Consider the following 20,634-nt stretch of genomic DNA (forward strand, 5'->3'; position numbering starts at 1 on the left):
AAGGAATCAGTTCATCGTGTAGTTAAATTACATGTTGATCCAAGCAAAACTTGAGAAATTTACTTGCTTGGAGATATTTTTGATCTCTTGGAAGGTAAAACTTTGTAACATGACTTAATTGCATGATTAAAAAGGTGAAGATGTATTTTAAAGGAATTATTTGTTAAATATTGTTTTGATGGATTTTTTTTGTTTCATAGTGTCTTGGTTGTATGTTATAGACACTACTTCCGAATAAAATCATGAAAAAAAATTAATCACTAGTGTGTTTAGTGGTAATGACAGTAGGAACTTAAAGTGGAATAGTTGTCGGTCAGCTGGAAATTGGTTGCAAGACTATGCTTCTAAAATTGATGGGTTTGTTAGGAAATCACACAGATTAAAATGTAAACCCAAGGACCCACGATTACCTTGTAGAATGTTGTCTTATAATTTAAGCCAGCCTTTCCTCTCTTTCATGGTAGTAAAAAAAAAAAAATCGAAAAAAGAGAAGTCACCAATAAGGTGGGCGATACCCTTCCACTGCTCGTTGGACCTCTGCAGCGGCTTATGATGTGTAAACCAAACTAAGTCAACATGCTTCGACAGTCCCTAACATCACATCTCACCTTTCCCTGCGTCTCTCTAATCTACTTCATTAATTTTTTGCCCAAAGACCAGAAACTAAAAGACAAACCGTCAACCTTTTAGTGGTGATTCTTATTCAGTTAATTTCATAAAGTCTGTCTTGCTGTTTTAGTAATTAAGACTCATTGTTTAAAGATCATTGGATTTAAATTGAGCCTTGGCGTTGAACTATAAGAGCTGCAGTTTTTTATTGGCAATTGAAAGCAGAAGAACTCAAATGACCCCATGTATTCAACTCTTTTTAAATCAGCAAAGACAGCTTAATAGTAAGAGGCAAAAGTGTCCTTAAATCACACAATCTGAACGACCTGGCCTCTAACAACAATGACGAACAGATGGCTGCAATGCCTTTTACTCCACAATTAGCAGGTAATTGGAATATAAAATGGTATGAAGCTGACAAGTGATGATATTACTGTCACAATGTCACTGATTGTGTTTGCATGCATTTCAGTGCGGTCATTTCATTTGACAAGCAGAGGATCAGTGTGAACTATACAGCAGATAATGGCACACAGGGAAATTACACCAGATTCTTTACAGAGTAACTCAGAAAAGTAACACACCTATTCACTGCTTATGTCAGGGATGTCAAACTCATTTTAGTTCAGGGGCCAAATACAGAGCAGTTTATCTTAAGTGGGCTATGGGTAATTTAATCATTATTGTGCTCCAGTTTGCACTTCCACATCAAAATAAATGATAAAATATGAGCGGCACTGATGATATGGAAACCATAAGTGATATCAGTCCCTGCAGGATCTTCACTTAACTTTTTTATTTTTGTGGCCAATTTTTATGTAATTTGGGGAATATGTGGAATAATTCGAAGAAAATTGCAGTATTTTGGAAACATTTAGGTTTCTTTATCAATTTAAGATTAAAAATGACTTCCATCATGTGACACAAACATGGGGAAAATGTGAGCCCTCCTAATATGTTGGAGTTTCATTGAATGTGTTATTTTTGAGATATTTATAACTGAATTAGTTGGTCATATACACAACAATTCATGGTTTCTCTGACATTTTTTGCTTTCTGCTGTGGGCCGAATTGGCCCCCAGGCCTTGAGTTTGACATGTGCAGCCTACATAATGAACCACATTAATGTAACATGTTTTTGAACAGGAGGAGTGGAATCACTGGAAAAACAGGGAAAACATGCAAACTCCACACAGAGTGGCCCCAGCTCCACCATTTTTTTTTTATAGTGACGCATTAACCGTAGATTTAGGCCTTCAAACAGCACAAACAACTGTATATGTGGTTGTGGCAAGCCATGACACACAAATTTATGTATCTATTAGACATGGGTGGTCAACGCAGTGCAGATGACAAGCAGGCTGGGCCAAACAGTGAGCAACTGATAACAGGGTCCCTGTGAGAGCAGACAGACTCTTTAACATCTGTACCCACCTGCAGGGGATGATAAACAGATGTGTAGGAGGAGACACTGTCTGCCATGCACAGCAAAGACTAAACATTAAATAACTATAGCTGCAGGGCTGCACATGTTAGGTAGGGGTTGCTGTAGTCGTGCAACGCAATGACCTGAAACAGCTTCCCTTCCTTAAATGATTAATGTGATGGAGAATTATGATCAATAACTTACTGTTTTTCTTGAACCACATTGTCATACTGATTACCTTGGTTCTAAGAAATGATTTGAATTAGAAAGCTAACTATTTTTGGTTTTTAGAGTAGCTATTGTTGTAAATACCAGTAGCAGAACTACATTTTTCAAAGGGGTGTCCAGAGTGTGGTCAAGGCTTAAATAGAGGTTTCATAACAAAATGGTCTTATTTTCATAGTTTATATTTTTTCAAAATAAGTTAATTCAACGTCACTAATAAGCTATCATAATTTGGTTTATTCAGAGACCATAACGGGGTCTACCAACTTTACCTAATCAAAATGCAACACCTTATATAGTGTTGGCTCATTGGCAATTTTGTATAAATCTAGTACCAAAAAAGAGCCTATGTTCAAGTCCAGGGTGATCTTCAATGCTGTGCACCTTTTACAGTATTGTGCAATGATCTTTCAGTTACATAAAGTGGCAACTGGGGTATTTAATTAGGTTTAGGATAGTTTCACCTCCACTTGTATGAAGGATGTGTTGCAACCTTTGGGTTTTGGCATTATTGAATGCTCCATGCACTTTAAGATTTGGGAAATACTCTTTCTTTTGTGGAATGCAATGCTCTACATCAGAAATGAATATTCTACTTATATTTAAATAACTACAGGTGTTTTAATATGGTCCCTGCAAGACTTCAGCTAGGGTTTGTTTTCTCAAGATTCAGGCTGGGGGAGGCATCCTAGCGGGAGGTGTTGGTGAGATTCCCTTGTTCTACTAAAACTCTAACATTCAATTCTGATGGGTCATTTTTGTGTGGGTGTCATAGATTTGGAAGGTTTTGATACAAAATCTGGAACAAAACCATATTTCAGAGAAATGGCCTGACAGTAAGAAGAAAAAAAACGAATGGCACATATTACTGGCAGTCTACACTGAATGATAAGGGGGTGGGAATCTATTGTAAGTGCAGCTCTATAGACCAAGGTTAGCACAATGGTTCCACTTTCATCCTACGCAGTACAGGGAAAAAAAACCATGCTAATGTAGATCTAACACACACAAATGATTTTGTCTCCTTGTGTCGTTACAAAGCCATAATGTCCAGTTTAACTGAGCTGAATGCAGCTGTGTTGGATCTGAAGGACCCCATGACTCCAAGGCAATGACCTCCAACAGAGCCTCAGCCAAAGTCCAGCCTACTTGTCAGTTTCTTCTGGCCGTCAGTCCACTGTGACAAGTCTCGTTCTGTCACACTGACACTGAGTGCAGCACACAGGGCAGATGGCATCTCGAGTACACAAGACAACAGCTCTATACTTCACTGACAACAAACCCTACATACACAGAGAAATCGGGCTACATTAATACAAGCTATGAACTAGAACAAGGGTCACCAAGATTTCTGAAACTGAGCTACTTCATAGGTACTGGATAGACTGAAAGGGCTACCAGTTTTAAATGTTCACGGTTTCACTTGAATTAAAGGGTAAGAAAATAAGGAAGGTTAAAACAAGCTTAAAACTTAAAACAAGAACGAAATGTTTTAAGTTTCAACATGCAACAGTTTCATTTGCATTACATTTCATAGAAAACTAGCACATAGGTCTGAAATCTGCAGCTCAAGAGCCTCGTGACACTTTGATTCTTTTGCAATGGCTCCCTATAGTTTTAGATAAAATATTAAAAGAATGAATTGTTATTTCTTACTGAGGGTATTAACAAATGAATGACATTAACTATAAATAAAATTACGATAAAACCTTTTTTTAACCTAAAAAAACTATAATAAATAAAATAACTCTGCCACCTTCCTACTTTACCTCCTATCAACCTTCCTTGCATCTGTGGCAAACCTTAAGTTTTAAATCCCTGGTAAGATAACTAAACCAACAAAAAGACTAGTCTATGAAAAAAACAGAGTTTTCATTTGGGTAGGGAAAGTCTTATTTAACTGCCAACACTTTGGCTTAATATGCATGCTTGATATGTTGCAAGAAATTAGCAATTAGCTTGTGTTGACTGACATGATCATGTCAAATTCAAGATATTTTTTCATATATATTACCTGAAGAAAAAAAAAAGAAGTTGTTTACATAACATTATTCTATATAATTTTAACTGTATAGAGTTTTACACAACTGGTGCCCTGTCCAGGGTGTACCCCCCGCCCAGCGCCCTATGAGAGCCGGAGATTGGCACCGGCAGACCCCCGCGACCCTGATAAATGGGAATAAGTGGGTATGAAGATGGATGGGTGGAGTTTTACACACACTATTGTCTTCATTGAGAAGATTTTTTTTTTCGGCTCAGGAAGGACTTTTATCAAGGTGAGATTAGACAAAAGGGCTCCTTTCAGAGTAAAGGTAGCTGAACTAGCTACTAACAAACAACTTTGAACTAATTGTATAACATAACATTTGTAAAATGTAACAATTATGTCATATTTTACATTATATATAACATACCACAACCCATACACCCAATGTGCAACACTGAAAATCATTTGTCACAATGTTTCAGTGAAAATCAACATTTAAAGATGGTAATTTAATATTAAGACTTTATCATGTGCAACAGTATTTAACTTAAGTACTAACTACATCTGTCACATGTATTTATCTTTGTGAGTTTTAATTCTGGAAAGTAAACCAGTGTTTAGATGGAGCTCATTGGTCACTAGAGCTCCTGATGGCCCCTCACATGGTCCATACGGGCTACCTGGTGCCCACGGGCACCATGTTGGTGACCCCTGATATAGAAGATCTAAAACTTTAATTGATGGGGTCAAGACACATTGGTCCCTTCTGTTTTGATTGTTTATTCTAATGGAGTAGTAGTTATTTACTGTTGCGGTTTTTAATGCTTTTTAATTATTGCACAGCTCCCAACACCCTAGTTTGAGAACCACTATGCGAAACAAACATTTGCACATTTCCCCATAATGTAACAGCAATGCACAGAGAAGCAGGCAGAACACACTCAGCACACAAAAGCTGTGAGAGAACAAACCACAGTAATGGATGCTATGCGTGAATGGCCATGGGCATTAGAAACCTTGTGACTTGGCGCATGCAATCTGTCATGTCCACTGGAAATGAATCATTCCCAAATGGGTGTGATCATTTCTGACCATGTCGAGCTTCTGACTGTGTAAAGTTGGTTCAGGTCCCACTCTGCGGACTGAAACCCTTTGCTTTTACTGTATGGTGGAAAACGGACACTTTCCTGCACCATCTGTACAGTAATGAATTGATTTATCAACTAATGAGTATTTGTATCAATTAGTAGCAGTCGAGTATAGTGAAAGAAAGAATGGCTTGGAGGAAGACTAAGTGTAGCAGAAGAAGGAATGAGTGAAACTTTTACCAGAAAATGAAATGACCAGGCAAGATCTTATACCAGTAGTTCTCAACTGGTGGGTTGGGACCCAAAAGTGGGTCGCGGACCTGTACTGGGTGGGTCGCAGGCAGCTGGTCAAACATAAATAAGTCCTTAAGGTCTCTCACGTTGGACTTGTCTTTTAAATAAACTTTTATTTTGAAAGGCATGCTGTGGAATGCATGCTGCATAGGAAAAAAGAAAGATTTATGTTTTAAAAAAGATTATGTATGTGTTTTCAACAGCTATTTTTGAAAAACTAAATTTAGTTGGTAGAATCCTAAAAGAAAATGACCGTGGCAAAATGTGAGTCCTAGGGTGGGACCAGTTGAGAATCCCTGTCTTATACAAAACTCTTCAAATGTAGACACGGAATACTTAAAATACTACAAAATCTAGGAGAATATATAGTACTATGACAAAGGTTGTGACTGTCAGTTTCTATGCATCCTTATTAAAGGTAAGACTCTTTTAAAGCAGGCATCAGAGAACACCTCATTCTACAGTCTGTCTGACCTACATTCTTGTGGATGGTGAGAAAGCTAAAATGCAGCACAGACAGCCATACCAACATATGTTTCAGCCACAAACAGCCTGGTCTGCTGCACTAATTTCCTCGTTTGACATAATTAGCAAGTCATCCTGACTAATGGAATACATGATGCAGCGACCAAAATGTGAGAAACATACAGCCTGATCAATAATACATATAATCTCTATAAAATCATATTGAGTGCATTAGAGCTACAATAGGTCTTACCAGCATCAGTACTGTACTACTAGTGCCTTGCCTTGTGGGATTCTCCCCATCAACATCAGTAAAACAGAGACATTCCAAGCATGGAAGCCTGTAATGTGGGTTTTGTGTGTGTGTGTGTGTGTGTGTGTGTGTGTGTGTGTGTCCCCTCGCTCGGTATTCTCTCTGCTAAGTGAGAGGGAACTCTCCACAAATTTAGACTGATACAGTTGCTATGGAAACCGACATCAGTTGTCAAGCTTGTAGCTGAAGAGGGGGCGTTAAAGCATAGATAGAAGAAGCAGCAGCAGCAGCGAGGAGTTTAAATTATGAAATGTAAATGGACATACGTGTTCTGTCATGCACAGAACATCAGTGTGTGTGTGTGTGTGTGTGTGTAAGTGTGATAAGAGGTTGGTAATGGGCTGGCATCCACAGCAGGTGGTGGCAAAGAAGAATCAGAGGATATTAAATTGGGGTGGGGGCAGTAATTGGGAGTGAAATTTGGGGAGAAGGAGAAGACAGATACAGGGAGGGTCAAATTCCCATTTGATACAGGTTATCTCCACATCCATCCCTCTTTCTGTGCCTAATTACCTCTTTTCAGGGTTGAAATGGCTAGTTTAAGTATATTTGCTATGGATGGGGTTGTTGTAACTTTTTTTGGCTGAAGTATCCCCTTTCTCTGACTTTTGAATCCAAGTACCCCCTTTATAGAACATTTTGCTCAGAATTCTGTTAAAAATACCTTTAGAGCATAATGATAGAATGAATGAGTACATTTTTGTAAATAAGTAAATCAAAAAGTATTTCGTGCCTCCTGAGATGTATTTCTATAGTTTTTTTTTTATCATTTATGGTCATCTCCCACCTGGTGTGAAACCAAGACTGACCTATATATTTTCAGTTCGTATTCTAAGATCATTACTATCATCATTTTGAGTGTTTTTTTGTGTATTTTTTTTGCATTTTGTTGTTGTTTGTCGGATGTTTTTATTATTCAATATTTTTTTTTTCTTATTTTGTGTGTTTTTGTTGTGTTTTGTTGGTATTATTTACATTATTCTCTTTCAGTGTGTGTGTTTTTGAGTCGTATGGTTGTTTCTTTCATTGTTTTGTATGTTTCTCTGTTATTTTTGTGTATTTTGTAGTAATCTTGTGTATTTTTCAATGATTTAGTGTGTCTTTGTTGTTGTTTTGAGTTGCTGGTAATGGTAAGTATTTTTCTCTCTTAGTGCATGTGTTCTTGTTGTTTGTTCTTATTATTATTCAGTGTCTTTTTCTCTGATTTTGAGTGTTTTTGTTCTCATTTTTTTGAGTTGCTGATAATATTTAGTATGATTATCATTTTGAAACTAAAAATAAACATTAGAAAATCCCATATTTTCAATGCTTTCTTTTGGTAATTTTCCACTCTCTTTCTCTCTCAAGTACCCCCTGTAGTGACATTGCGTACCCCAGGCCATCTCAAATGGGGGTACGTGTACCCCTAGGGGTACATAGGAGCACCGCAGGGGGTACTTGAGGTAGAGAGAGAGAGAGTGGAAAAGTAGTCAGTCTTTGTCCCACACCTGGTGTGAGATGACTGTAAAGGATAAAAATATATAGAAATAAATCTATTTTTCAACCTTGGGGTCGCCTGAAAATTTTTAAAAATTAAAATAGATTTTTGAATTTTTATTTTTATTTTTATCAATTAAAACAACACAATCTTAAAAAGCTGTATTTCCATACTTTCACTTTGTGAAATATAAATCTAGTTGGAATGGAGTAAAAATAAATATCTGAGCTCAAACATGATCGAAAACTAATGCCAGAAAAAAATGTCTTGTTGATATCAAAATAAGGTCATGAACCAAAAAAGCTTGGGAACCACTGCACTAAATACTGTTTTTGTTCACAAATTCATTCCATCATTATGTTCTTTAGTTGTTTATATATAGTAACAACAATAACACTGATTAATCAAAGAAAAAATGAAAAATTGCACCACATAATTGCCTATGATCATTCAGTACGTTCAGCTTTGATGGACTGACTGTTTTTCGACTTCTTCTTCATCTTCAGCCAGTTCTCATCCAGAGAAGCAACAGCATGAATGAATGGCTAAAATACAATGAGGCGTGACATTACAAAGAGCAAAAAAGAAAAGCAAAGAGATATTCAAAATGGCATGGAAATGAAAATGCAATAAATGTGTGAAAGGCGCCGCAGGTAGCCCAATTATGTCAATGAAAGTCCTATCAAGTCCCCTGTGGTATCATTAAGATGCCCAATGTCTCTGCCTTCATCCTGATTCACATGAACAGCCTGTAAAATAGGTCAATCAACAACCTTCTGCTCCTTTACATGAAAAGTCTCACACAGATATGTCCTCTGTAACACGCAGATTAGGAAAAGTGTGGGCAGTCAGCGTTGCCATGGAGCCATTATTGTAGTGGTCTGGCACTGTGGGGACCAAGGTACAATACCACGGCCTAGGTCCTTGGTCCATTGTTTCTACCTACGCAAACACCTAATTCACCACCAGCAAGATCCCACACAGACGACTTTTATTCTTTTTCCAAAATATATCTGTTTTTCATCCATCACAGTGAAACAAAAGTGAAAACTGATTATTTCCAACAACCTGTTTTCCCCTTATCATATCAGAAACAAGTAATTTAGATACATGCTATGAATACGTGTATACTGTAGGTACAGCTCTTATTATTGTGTGAAATTCTGCTTCTGAACATTTCTGTTTTCTTCACCGTTGGCATAAAGAAACACATTAAACATTTATAGATTTAATAAATGAGCAAAACAGATACATTGCAGATGGTGTGTTATGTTTTTGACTGTCCCGGAAGCCACTAACTTAAATAGATCAGATAAGCAGTTAAAAGCCTGCACGATCCTGATATGTTATACCTACAAAAGCACTCATTAATAATTTAGACATCACTTAGAAGATCTTTTAATGTGTTTCAGAACTCAGCGATCTAGTCATCTCTAATGGACTTCATAATACAACAAGTTCGGATGAACTACGGCCGGGCCCACCGAACGTCTCCGCGCCAAATAGCACGTACCACGTTCCCAAGAATTCAGTCAAATGACTCAGTTCGAGGTAAAATCGTAATCTACGTTGAATTACCTTTGAAACGATATATCACACGACTATGTTCCGATAAATTTAGTAATTACCGGAAAAGGGGGGTGGGCCCCCGGACCCCATTTCAAAAAAAGGTCCCCCCCTCTTCGAAAAAGGTCTCCGATAGGCTCTTGACATCCGCTCATAGAATATCCATGTCAAATTACAGCCCGATTCAACATGGCACATTTGGAGTCATGGGCCCCATTCATATGTTATAATGTGTCAATGATTCGATGCCACCAACTGTCGCAATAATTGACTCACAAATAAATGAGAAAATGACTGTAATGGAATCTGCCATAAAAAAGGGGGGGTGGCCCCTAATCGAATTGTGCGAGGCATAATCGTAATCTATGTTGAATTACCTTTAAAAAGATATATCACACGACTATGTTCCCATAAATTTGGAAATTACCGGAAATGGCACCCCCGCGACACGTACGGGGTAATGGGCCCATACCTGTCAAGTATCCTGTTTTGGCCGGGAAACTCTCGTATTTTGCCCCTCTTTCCCGCAATCTTCCCGTATTAGTATTTTCCCGTAAATATCCGTATTTTAATGTATTAATAATTAAAAGATGCCTCACTAAACTGAACACCGTCACTAGCCTCGCGAGAACTTCCACCTGAAATGACCTGAGTGACAGTTATCGTGAGATTAGTGCTGACAGCGGCAACAAACCCAGAAACAACTCAGAAGAGAGATGATGAATGAAGACGTTTCAGCGAAAAAAAACAAAGAACTGGTGTAAATACGTTGTGAAATGTGACAGAGAGTTTATCTTCCTAAAGAGCATCAGGATGCGACACAGTTACACATTCTGTTAGATTAATAACTGAGATTTTAACGTCTCCCACAGTGGAAGGCACAACGTAAGTCACCATAACAATCAGCCAATCACAAGCTCCACAAATATACAATGCTTTATAAAGTGTTAAAGGATTAAAGTCTGTAATAAATGTGTCTAATAAGTCATTAGTGAATAACAGAGAACCACATGAGTGACCATGAGAAATTATAAGAAAATAAAATGTTAATGTCTAACTTAAAGACAAGAAATGTGAAATTAACAGTAAATATGCAATGTGTTGACTTGTATATGAACTGTAAGTATATTAAATAAACATGTGCTTCATATACCTACACATTTATGTTTTTATTTAGGCTGTTTTATAATTTAGGAATTAGGGCTGGGCGATATATAGAGATTAAAGATGTATCGAGTTTTCTATTTTGGTGATATAGAAAACTATATTGTTTCATATATCTATATATATATATATATATGTATATATTATAGCTTATTATGTATCAAAATACTAGTTTTAGGAGTTGCTGCTTTTACTTCTCAAAACAACATGTAAAGCTCAGTTAGATGGATTTCTGAGTGCACATGTTGTGCAGCTATTTGTTAATAAATGTCCCTGTGTGGCATTTTGCTTCAGCAAATTTAACCCAGAATTGTCTTTCTGGTCAGACTTTATTTGATAAAATTAACTAGATTTATATCATATGTTACCATTTTGAGAAAATATATTGAGATATGCCCAGCCCTAGTAGGAATGTTCACAGCATTTCAGTGTTAATCAAGGGCGACCTACCAGATTCTAATCACATAATTGTATTTAGTGAGTAGGTGATAAGAGGATATTTCAGATTTCTTGTACACCTATCTTAAAATATAAGGGATACTGTAGCTTGGTTGGGCGGGTGGGTTGGCTCGTAGTGGGCGCCAGAAAATTTCCCTTATTTTCAAATCCAAAACTTGACAGGTATGAATGGGACCCATTTTTTGGTATGTGCCAATGAATCTTTACCACCAACCGTCGTATTTTTTTTTTTCTTTTGGGGCCCCAAATCAAAAATTGGGCTCCGAGCGTTGACACATCCATAGATTATAGCTACCAAATTTCAGCCCAATTTGTTAACAAATAACAGAGGAGTAGCAATTTTAACTAGAGTACAACAACAACAAAGTGAATGGCATTTTGAGTCTGGTTGCTCGGCCTAAAAACTGGTAATTTTGACTGACAGCAAATTACAATGAAGTAATTCCAGTTGTTTAGTCTGTGTATGAAAATGAGAGTCAGTGCAGGGGCTGGAGTGTGTGGGTAAATGATGATGATAAGCTGCTTCTGCAAAATACTGATGCTGACACACACACACACTCACACACTCACATACACCTAAGAAAGCCACCTTTAGTGACACTGAGAAATGAGTCTGGCTGTTTTGCATTCACGTATGCTTTTCAGAAACTCTGGGACACATGTTGCAAGTGAAATCCAGAGGTTTCTAAAGGACAGACAGTGACTGACAGGGACCGTAAGAAAGTTATATAAAGACATACTGTAGCACACAACTCTCCCTCTAGCTTCACATCTAATTCAATTAATTGCTTGATATTTACCGATCATTATCACCACGGCAACATCGTCACTGTCAAGCTCCAGAAGAGCAAAAGCGATCGATTACAGTAATACCAATAATAACAAATAAAAATTATTTCTGTACAATCAAACGCCACTGAAAATATAGATTTTGCATATCTCTGGGTGGAGCATTATTGACATTTGCTTTGCTGTATTTCTGTATCTCCTCAGCTTTGATATCAAATTCTGAAAGGGTAGATGATTATACGAAAGAAGTCAGTGTAATAATACATACTTTGCACAATGCCTAACCATAAAATTATAGAACACAATCATAAAAAGTCACTCTGCCTGTTAGAGATGATGAAAGCCTTCGGTGAAAAAGAGCCAGCCAGTAAACAACACAGATAACAAGCACATCACATCTGGATGTGTGCTGTGCCCCGGGCAAAGCACTGCTGTGGGCACCCTGGCTTTCATACCTCTTATTATTCTGTTTAATTTTCACTCTGGGATAAACATCCGGTTGGCTCTATGAAATATAACAATTATTTCCCTGGCCTGTCAAAAGGAGAGCGTCAGTGCTTCATGCTCAAGTGCACATTGTATTTGTTACAAATAAATCGACACTTGCCGGCTTTTCTACAGTTCATCAGTTAAACTTAATCTCAATTAAACTGAAATGGACTCAATATTTTTTGCTAAACATTAATGTCATGAAAACACTTCTAATTTTGAGTTATTTCTGCTATAGTAAATACCATTTGGCACACAAGTGTAATTCTATTTAGATCGTCCTTCTCTGTTTTGTTGTTGGATATTTTAAGAAAAGAGTAAACTCATAGAGACACACTGACCCTACACATTTCCTTTACAAGGAATTTACACAAGCAAAGACACACATCTACACAAATTTGACATGAGCAAAATTAGAGATCAGTTAAATGGCTTGGCAGTCCACAGAAGAACACAATTTCACTTTATTAATGGCTGTATATCAAAGCTTAACCTTGTGTGTTTCAAATGTACCCATTGTGATTTCCCTCATGGCAGCGTGCAAGGTTCTTTGTATTGGGACGCAATTTCCCAGCCTGTGAGAACACAGAGTGCACTTTTCATCAGATTTCCCTTGGCAACGTTTGAGAATGACTTCAAAAGAAAAACATTCCGCAGTAAAAATTGCAGTCCATTTTTTAAATTTTGTTTTTTTATTATGTTATGATTGTGACATGATAATGACATTAACATGACATTGACACGCACACACACACGCACACACACACACGATAAATAATAATGCTATAAAAAGCTACAGTATGCTAGTGCTACTTATTGACTACAAAGTCAATAAGAAGTCTAGTCTCCAAACGTCTTCTCATTAGATTTACAGACTATGGTAAAATGAATAAACAATCACCACGTTACCTTAATTCAATTGTTACGAAATGTATAAGAGAGAATTTAAATGACATAACTTCATTTTACAATTGATAGCGGGAATGATTGCAGGAAAAGCAGCCGGATGCTAATCAATAACGGCAAAAAATAAATAAATTTATTTAATTGCAATGATAAAACATGCATTACTGCCGCGAAAAGATTGCACTACATATAGTGTTGACTTTCGACAGCATGTGTAGACAAGGTAAAAAATAAAATAAGAAAAATAATGGCAGAAAATGTTTGTTTTTACCATTTGCGGATTCCTTTTCAGTACGTCTTAGTTTATTTAGTTCTTGTGTTAAATCTTCCTGCTCGTGTCTCCACCACCTTCCATGTCAGTGTTTGGGTTGTGAGTGATTAGCTCCCTCCTGTTTAGCACTCAGGTGTGGCCCATTCCTAATCAATCTTCCCTTATTATTTAGCTAAGTGGACACTCAGCTAAATGGTGAGGTTCATTGTCGTGTTGTGTCTTGGCTCCCGTCCCGTGGCGCTTCTCCCTCTCCAGTTTTCCCAGTTCCTGCCTTGTTTTGTACTTTGTTTATTTGGGTTTTCACAAAGAAATGATGGCCTGGTTCTAGCAAAGATCCAGCATTTTGCCTTATTTGCTCCTTCGCTCTCTGCCTCTAGGTCCTCTTACCTGCCAAAACATCAATTTCTTCCAATTTCTAGCACCTGAATCTCACTCTCCTTATCACAATAGCACAGTGAGCAACCCGTTCCATTTTCTTTAACATTAGTGGTTATCTTATCATCTGTTCACAGCACAATCCTGTAGCAGTGTAAAAAGTGATACACTTATGAGAGAGTTCAGCTTTTCTGAGTCAGAGTCAATAGAGTGCCACACTGGTGTTAATATTTGACCAGAAACACAACAATAAAACTACTTTGCGTACAACGTGCTTTAATTGCAAGGGTCGTTTTCAGGCATTTAAGGTGTTTTCTATCACTTTCCTTCCTTGCATTATTCATCCAAGTCTTATTATCTTATTATTCTGTTGTTCGTGTATGTTTTCATACATTTTGTTGACTTATGCCATAAGATTTGACAGTAAAGGTTTAGTGACTGATCACATCTATAAAAAAAGCTGAATCTAAAAAAATAGTTTTGGTGTTGACACTATAAATATGCAATGTAGGGTGTCCAAAGAAAATAAGGAAATTATTAATGTGGTAACTCACATTTTCACGAATTAAAACTTTTTAAATGAGTCTGTTTATTAAAAAGAGACAAGACAAAACATCAAGAAAGTAAGCTTTATTATTGTACTTATAGATATATACTTTATTAATTCTCTTTGATAAAATAAAATTACAAAATAATTTCCACCTCAAACGGCCCTTTCCTTGTGAATAATTATTTAACGTATTGATAATACATACATAATAGATTTCATGACAAATGAGAGGAATACTATAGCTCAATAATATAAGATATCAGCTATAACTGCATTTAATCATATTGGTAGAAAAGTCTAAGCAATACAAAGCTAGATTTTGTTAACAGCATACTGTACAATATTCCAAGCGTATGTAATTCAGTATTCCGGCCACAGCGTGTCACTATTAGATTCCGATATTGTCTCTGATATCAAGGTTAGGCTTGTCTCTTCTCCCATCACTTCATTATGCTGCCTTTTACATCTAAGCTTTTAATTTTATGTTCAAATCATTTCACGAGCAGCTGTTCCTTCATGGCCATTAATCCTTTTTTAAGGTTTATTAGTGTTCCCTTGAGTTAATTTTTTTTGTGTCCACCACCTTCATGTGTTTTGGATCATTCCAGCAAGTGTAACAAGTCCACGCCCAGATTTTCACAGTTATACCCAAAGATTACCGAGATGCCTCCTGCTATCATTTGTCCCCTGTGACAGCAGCTTTCCCCCGCCTCTTATTTAAGTCCATTTAAGAAGAGAGCACTTTGGTTGTTGAGGTGTGTATATTTGTGTCTATTCTGGTGTTGGTGTCTGTTCCTGTGTATATGCGTGGCAGTTTAAAGAAATTGAACAAGTTGTTAAGAGTGTGTTTCCCAACATAGAATACATTCATGGTAACAGTGAGCTGCTTCAGGACCACAGACTTCACAAAGAATGAGAGCGAGGAACGTTTTCTTTCCCTTGTGAAAGGCCAGGACAGACTGAGAAAAAAAAAAGATATACCTTGCCAACGCAAAACAATATCAGTCAGCAGAATATAATTAACTCAATTTCTTTCAGCAAGATAAAGACAGATGAACAGTTTTAGGCATTTTTTAAATGAAATAATCAATAGTGGTTAGGTCTAGTGGTTGTACATGTCAGTATATTAGAATTAATTTACTCTGGAGTGCTCTGCCACCAGGTAAATCCTGGATCTTGTTTGATTAAATAGGATATAAGACATTTTGATTTGGTTTGGTTTGCTATTTCCCTGCACTGCCTGAACGACGTCATTTACATTAATATTCTCTGCAACAAGCACTGATAAAGTAATACATTTTCATCATAATAAAGTAGACCTGGAGGCTTCCCTGTATGCTGTGGTGCCTTCTGATGCAGTGAGGTGCTCTGTTGCACTGAGCCAAAAAAAAATCCTCACTCTTCTCAATATAAAGTGTGCCAAGAAATGGAATCGCTCTCTTTTACATCAGAAGTTACCAGAAATATTTCAGTGAGCAGCTCTTCAGTAGATGAGAAAAATGACAGTGCAAAGCGAGACACTATGAGAGCAGCTTTAGTGGGAACACACATGATGAGTCGCTGTATCTGGGACCACGTTTTTGGTCTCCATGAGTGTTTGAGGACTCTTTCACAATTTGCCATCAAGAAACAAAGCAAACTAACTCTAGTCCATTTAAAGAGGATTATTTGGGCTGGTGGGAAAGTAAGTAGTACACTTTCAAAATATGCTGATGTAGTAGTGCATTTATTTAATTATTTATTTAACGTAAACGTAAAACCATATTGGAAAATAATGGAACAGTTCGTGGGGCTGCCTAACTGAGACAGTCTGTTGCTTGCACTCGACCATCAGTAGAAATGCGTCAGCACTGCTTTAACAAATTAATGTATTTACTATAACTAATACCTCTCCATTTTCTCCCGAGGTTATTTGAAAAACCTGTAATAAAGTGTAAACTAGACCTACTTCAGTGCATGACCTGTTTCAGTGAATTCATTATTTTTTTAATATTTTTTTCAATAATTGGATGAGGTTGTGTAACCGTCTTCTACGGTCTTCCCAATCACAAGTAGAAACGTGGATGTCTCCTGTCCCTTTGTATCATATCGACTTACTTCAGCTTGATTTGTATTTCGTGTAGTTCAGTGAACAATAACAAGTCCTCCAACAGAGCCTTCAAAATGTCACGACTACACACTCTACCTCTAAACTACAGCATTAGCTCACACCCACTAAAAGTGAAGTTTGTTAGGATGAAATTTTTTTTTTTTTTTTACAGTGCGTCCACATTGCCCGGCAGTGCTCGATGGAGGAGGACAGTGCATCAAGTGATTGGCAGTATAGGCTTCATTATTAACTAGTAGACTAGTGCAGTAATTCTGTTGTATTAATAGGGTCTGCGTTGGTTCATGTGTTCATGTTTGTGCTGAGTTAATTTGTATTGCATGGATGATGTGTCGGCACAATCAGTGTGTGTGTGTGCATGTGTGTGTTTGTGTGCGCGCGGTGCATGCCACTAGTTTTTCAATGACGGTCGTATTGAACGAACCTTCTGTTAAAGGGATGCTTGTTAACAAACAATTAGCATTCAGATAGAAAATACATCATAAGGATAAAAAGTCATGGTCATTAATTCCTGATGAAGGGAGTGAGGGATTGGACAGGAGAAGAAGGAGAGAAAGATAGAAAGAGAAAAGAGAGAGATAAAGAGAATAGAAGGCCTTCTCAAGTAATTGGAGTGGATTCCATTTATACAGTATATAATTATTCCTCTTCTCCTCCTCTCTCCTTTCGCCTCCTAATTCTCTCTTCCTCCATTTCTCACCCTCCTGTCATCCTTCCTCCCCCTCACACCTTTTAGAGTCTGGGTTTTGTCTCCATTTTTCTTCTACTTCCTCCTTCAAAAAAAAAAAAGAGTCCCAAAGCCACAAGCATGCCTCATCACTCATTCTGGCTCTCCATCTTAATCCCATTATTCCTCCTCGTAGTCCCGTCTTTATCATTCTCTCATGAGGTGTTCGCTTCAGAGGATAACCGCACATCCTCGCTCGTTTTTCTCCTCAGTTTAAAGTGAGTGGACTAGCATTGTCCTCCTCTTCCTGTTTCCTTTCCACATTTGTCCTCTCTGCCCGAATCCTCCGAGCTGTCCTCAGCAGCTAGAGGTGCAGGTGTTAGCAGGGGGACTTGCCTCTTGACTCCCATCGGAGCTCTGGGGAGGGGGTGATAAAGGAGACTCCAAGGCCAAAGTAGAAACCTGGGGAAAGGGTTGTGCGGGATTTGCAACCTGAACTGGAGAAAGTGTTACTGTTGCAGAGGTTAAAGAAACAGCAGGGGACAGTGGGACCACCGCTCCTCCACCTGCATCCCCATCTCCACCCCCCCCTCGACCATCCCTGCAATCCCTCTCACGGAGCAGTTGAACCAGGGCGGCATGCTGGGCGCTCAGGGTGGCAGAAAGGTGCGCAGGCAGAGCATTGAAGCCTGCAGTGAGCTGCTCCACTCGTTGTTCTAAGGAGAGCATCTGACGCTCCAAGTCCTCGCTGCGGTCGTTAAGCTCTGACATGAGCTCGTACATGACGCTCTGCATCTATGGTTAGAGAGTAGAGAGAACAGATGAGAACTGCAGAGAAAAAAAGTTTTTTGTAAAGATGCGAATTGAGATAACGGGTTTAGATGGGTGGTTTACTGCAAGCTGCAACAAACAAGATGACACTATAAAGAACAGAGGTGTAAAGAGGACTGATAGATCCTACTCAAGTAGAAGTACTGTTACTTGATTTAAATTGTACTCAAGTACAAGTACAAGTAAGTTATACATTAAAATACAGAAGTACAAGTAAAAAGTAACTCAATTAAATAGTTCTCAAAGAAAAAGTCACTAGTTACTTTCACCCCATGTTTATTTTTGGTAATAAATCTTGCCGCAGTTCCTTGCATACAGTAAACATCGCATGGATAAACCTAAAAAGGAAGAGACGAAATCTTGCACAATTGAAACTTAAATTATTTTCCACAAAGGCCTCTGTATAAAACAAAAGGTTTGTCAAAATGTAGAATTTTTTTCTAAATCAAGTAACACCAATGAATTCAATTCAAAAAAAAAAAAAAAAAAAAAAACAGTAAAAAAAATAATCAGGCTCTATGTTTAGATGCATTTATGAACTCTAAAACTGAGAAAATATCAAGCATTCAATGCTGTTTTGGCACCATGCATTACATTTAATCTGATTGGTCAGCTATGATGTGATGCATTTGATTGTTGTCTGATCATTTCATTTTTTGTAGTTTCACAATGTCCATTGATCATTTTAATACAAAAATAATAATGTACTCAGTCACGATTTGGTGTAGAAACGTAAGAAACTATTTTACTTCTTTTAAAACATACTTAAGTACAAGTAAAATGACTGATTTGAAATATACTACTGAAGTACCCATAAAAGCAACTTAAGTACAGTAATGTGAGTGTTTGTTAGTCCATTACTTTCACCTCTGACAAACAAAGCGTATGGCCTCATAGTTCAAGTAAACAGCGAGTTAGCAGAGGGAAGAAAGAGACAAGAAAAGTGGTTGAAAGGGGTGAAAGTTAAAGTTGGATGAAAGAGGGGCCAAGGCTTCACCAGTCTGAGGAAACAGAGGTGACGTAAGATGGCAGTGTGTTTCTGCTCTGCTCATCCTGCTCTCTGTAACCATGGTAAACGCACAAGTGGGTAGTTGAGATGGAGTCATTGAAATGGAATTGTACAAAATATTTTGTACAAAAGCCATTGCTCTTTGAAAACAAGCCCTTAAACACACACAAGCATTCATGCTCTTTGGACACATGCTCTGCTCTTACCCTAGTCTCACTCACTCTCCTCTACGAGTGTCTGTCTTTTTCACAGTCTCACACGCAAACGCACACACACACACACACACACACACGCATGCACACACACGTTTGTGCAGTCACATTCTCACTCAAACACCCACACAGTAACAGAAAAACATGAGCACTTCCCTCCCTCCTCTCATTTCCTCCTCGCTCTCTCACTCAGTCATCCCTGTTTTAACACTTGTTCTGGTTGCTAGGAGACGCAAAGCCACAGAAACGGGTAGGTCAGCATAGAAACCGAGTGTGATGCTGTATTTTGGGAGGCTAAGCCATAAGTGACCGATCTGTGTGCATAAAAGAAGAGCAGTGTGTGTGTGTGTGTGTGTGTGTGTGTTAAGTGTGCGTGTCTCACCTTTGAGAGGTCCACTAGTGTATTGGCCTGATCACTAAGCTTTCTCTGCTCCATTTTCACACTGCGTAATCTGCAAATACACACAGACACACGAAAGATACACAAAGAAAGATGAGTTGTGACCCCGGTCTATTCAGAAAATTCTTCCATAATTCTTCAATGGGTCATGAATGTTATAAAGTGGGTCACATTTACTTTTTTTATTAGCCTCTTTGGGTTTTAATGTACAATTTAAAGTACACACAGTGTTCTAAAACAACGATTTAGTCATGAAGTTTTAACTTTAAATGTGATAAATATCATACAGAGATCAAAATATTCCAACATATGTTATACTGTAGTTGTTTCAAACTGAACACAAAAGAATAGAAATGTAGCACAGATAAATCCTAATCTAGGACTTTACAAACCTGTGCAATGCATTAAACACTGTAACGTACTGTGATATTGGTAAATGGGCAATATATTAAGCACCTAAACACATTTCTTTAGCACCCAGCACTAATGCACATGATGAAATTCTCACACTCTTGGCCTGTTTTATCAGTGCTTTGCAACCACTGTGTCTAATCTGATGCAAGACATCATCAGGGCCACCCAGTTCTCCTCTGCAAATGGTTGCAAAATTTTATCTATCCAAAACATTTATTATTAAATTTATAATAATTATTTTTGATTCTATGAGAGTTAGGACTTGTATCTGACACAATAGTTATGCAGCCCTCCGACTACAATCAGAAAGCTTAATTCCTGTGCAGTGGTATTGTCTGTAAATTGTGAAAAAAATATCTATCTATCTTCTGTTGCTACAGTTTTACTAGTTGTGAATGACGACGATACAACAAAACAAAACTGGTAGGACTGAAATCCTCCATATTTATGTGTAAAGGTGGAATAAGTGGCTTGTAAGTGTTGGTGAATAAGCTTAGATATACTGTAAATATTGTAATCTGGTTGTTTCGAGTTGATAACT

General features: G+C 37.7%; 1 protein-coding gene across 1 annotated transcript in view; it reads right to left on the minus strand.

Moving 5' to 3' along the window:
* Nucleotides 1-14,518: 14,518 nt before the first annotated feature.
* The window catches only part of LOC114478088 (small conductance calcium-activated potassium channel protein 2), a 76,574-nt gene continuing 70,458 nt past the window's right edge, over nt 14,519-20,634 (minus strand). The window contains 2 exon segments of the mRNA XM_074783831.1: nt 14,519-18,022; nt 19,662-19,731. Of these exon segments, the coding sequence (XP_074639932.1) occupies nt 17,585-18,022; nt 19,662-19,731 (508 nt within the window). The 3' untranslated portion in view covers nt 14,519-17,584.

The sequence above is a fragment of the Gouania willdenowi genome, chromosome 16 (assembly GCF_900634775.1).
Source record: "Gouania willdenowi chromosome 16, fGouWil2.1, whole genome shotgun sequence".
Classification (NCBI taxonomy): Eukaryota; Metazoa; Chordata; class Actinopteri; order Blenniiformes; family Gobiesocidae; genus Gouania; species Gouania willdenowi.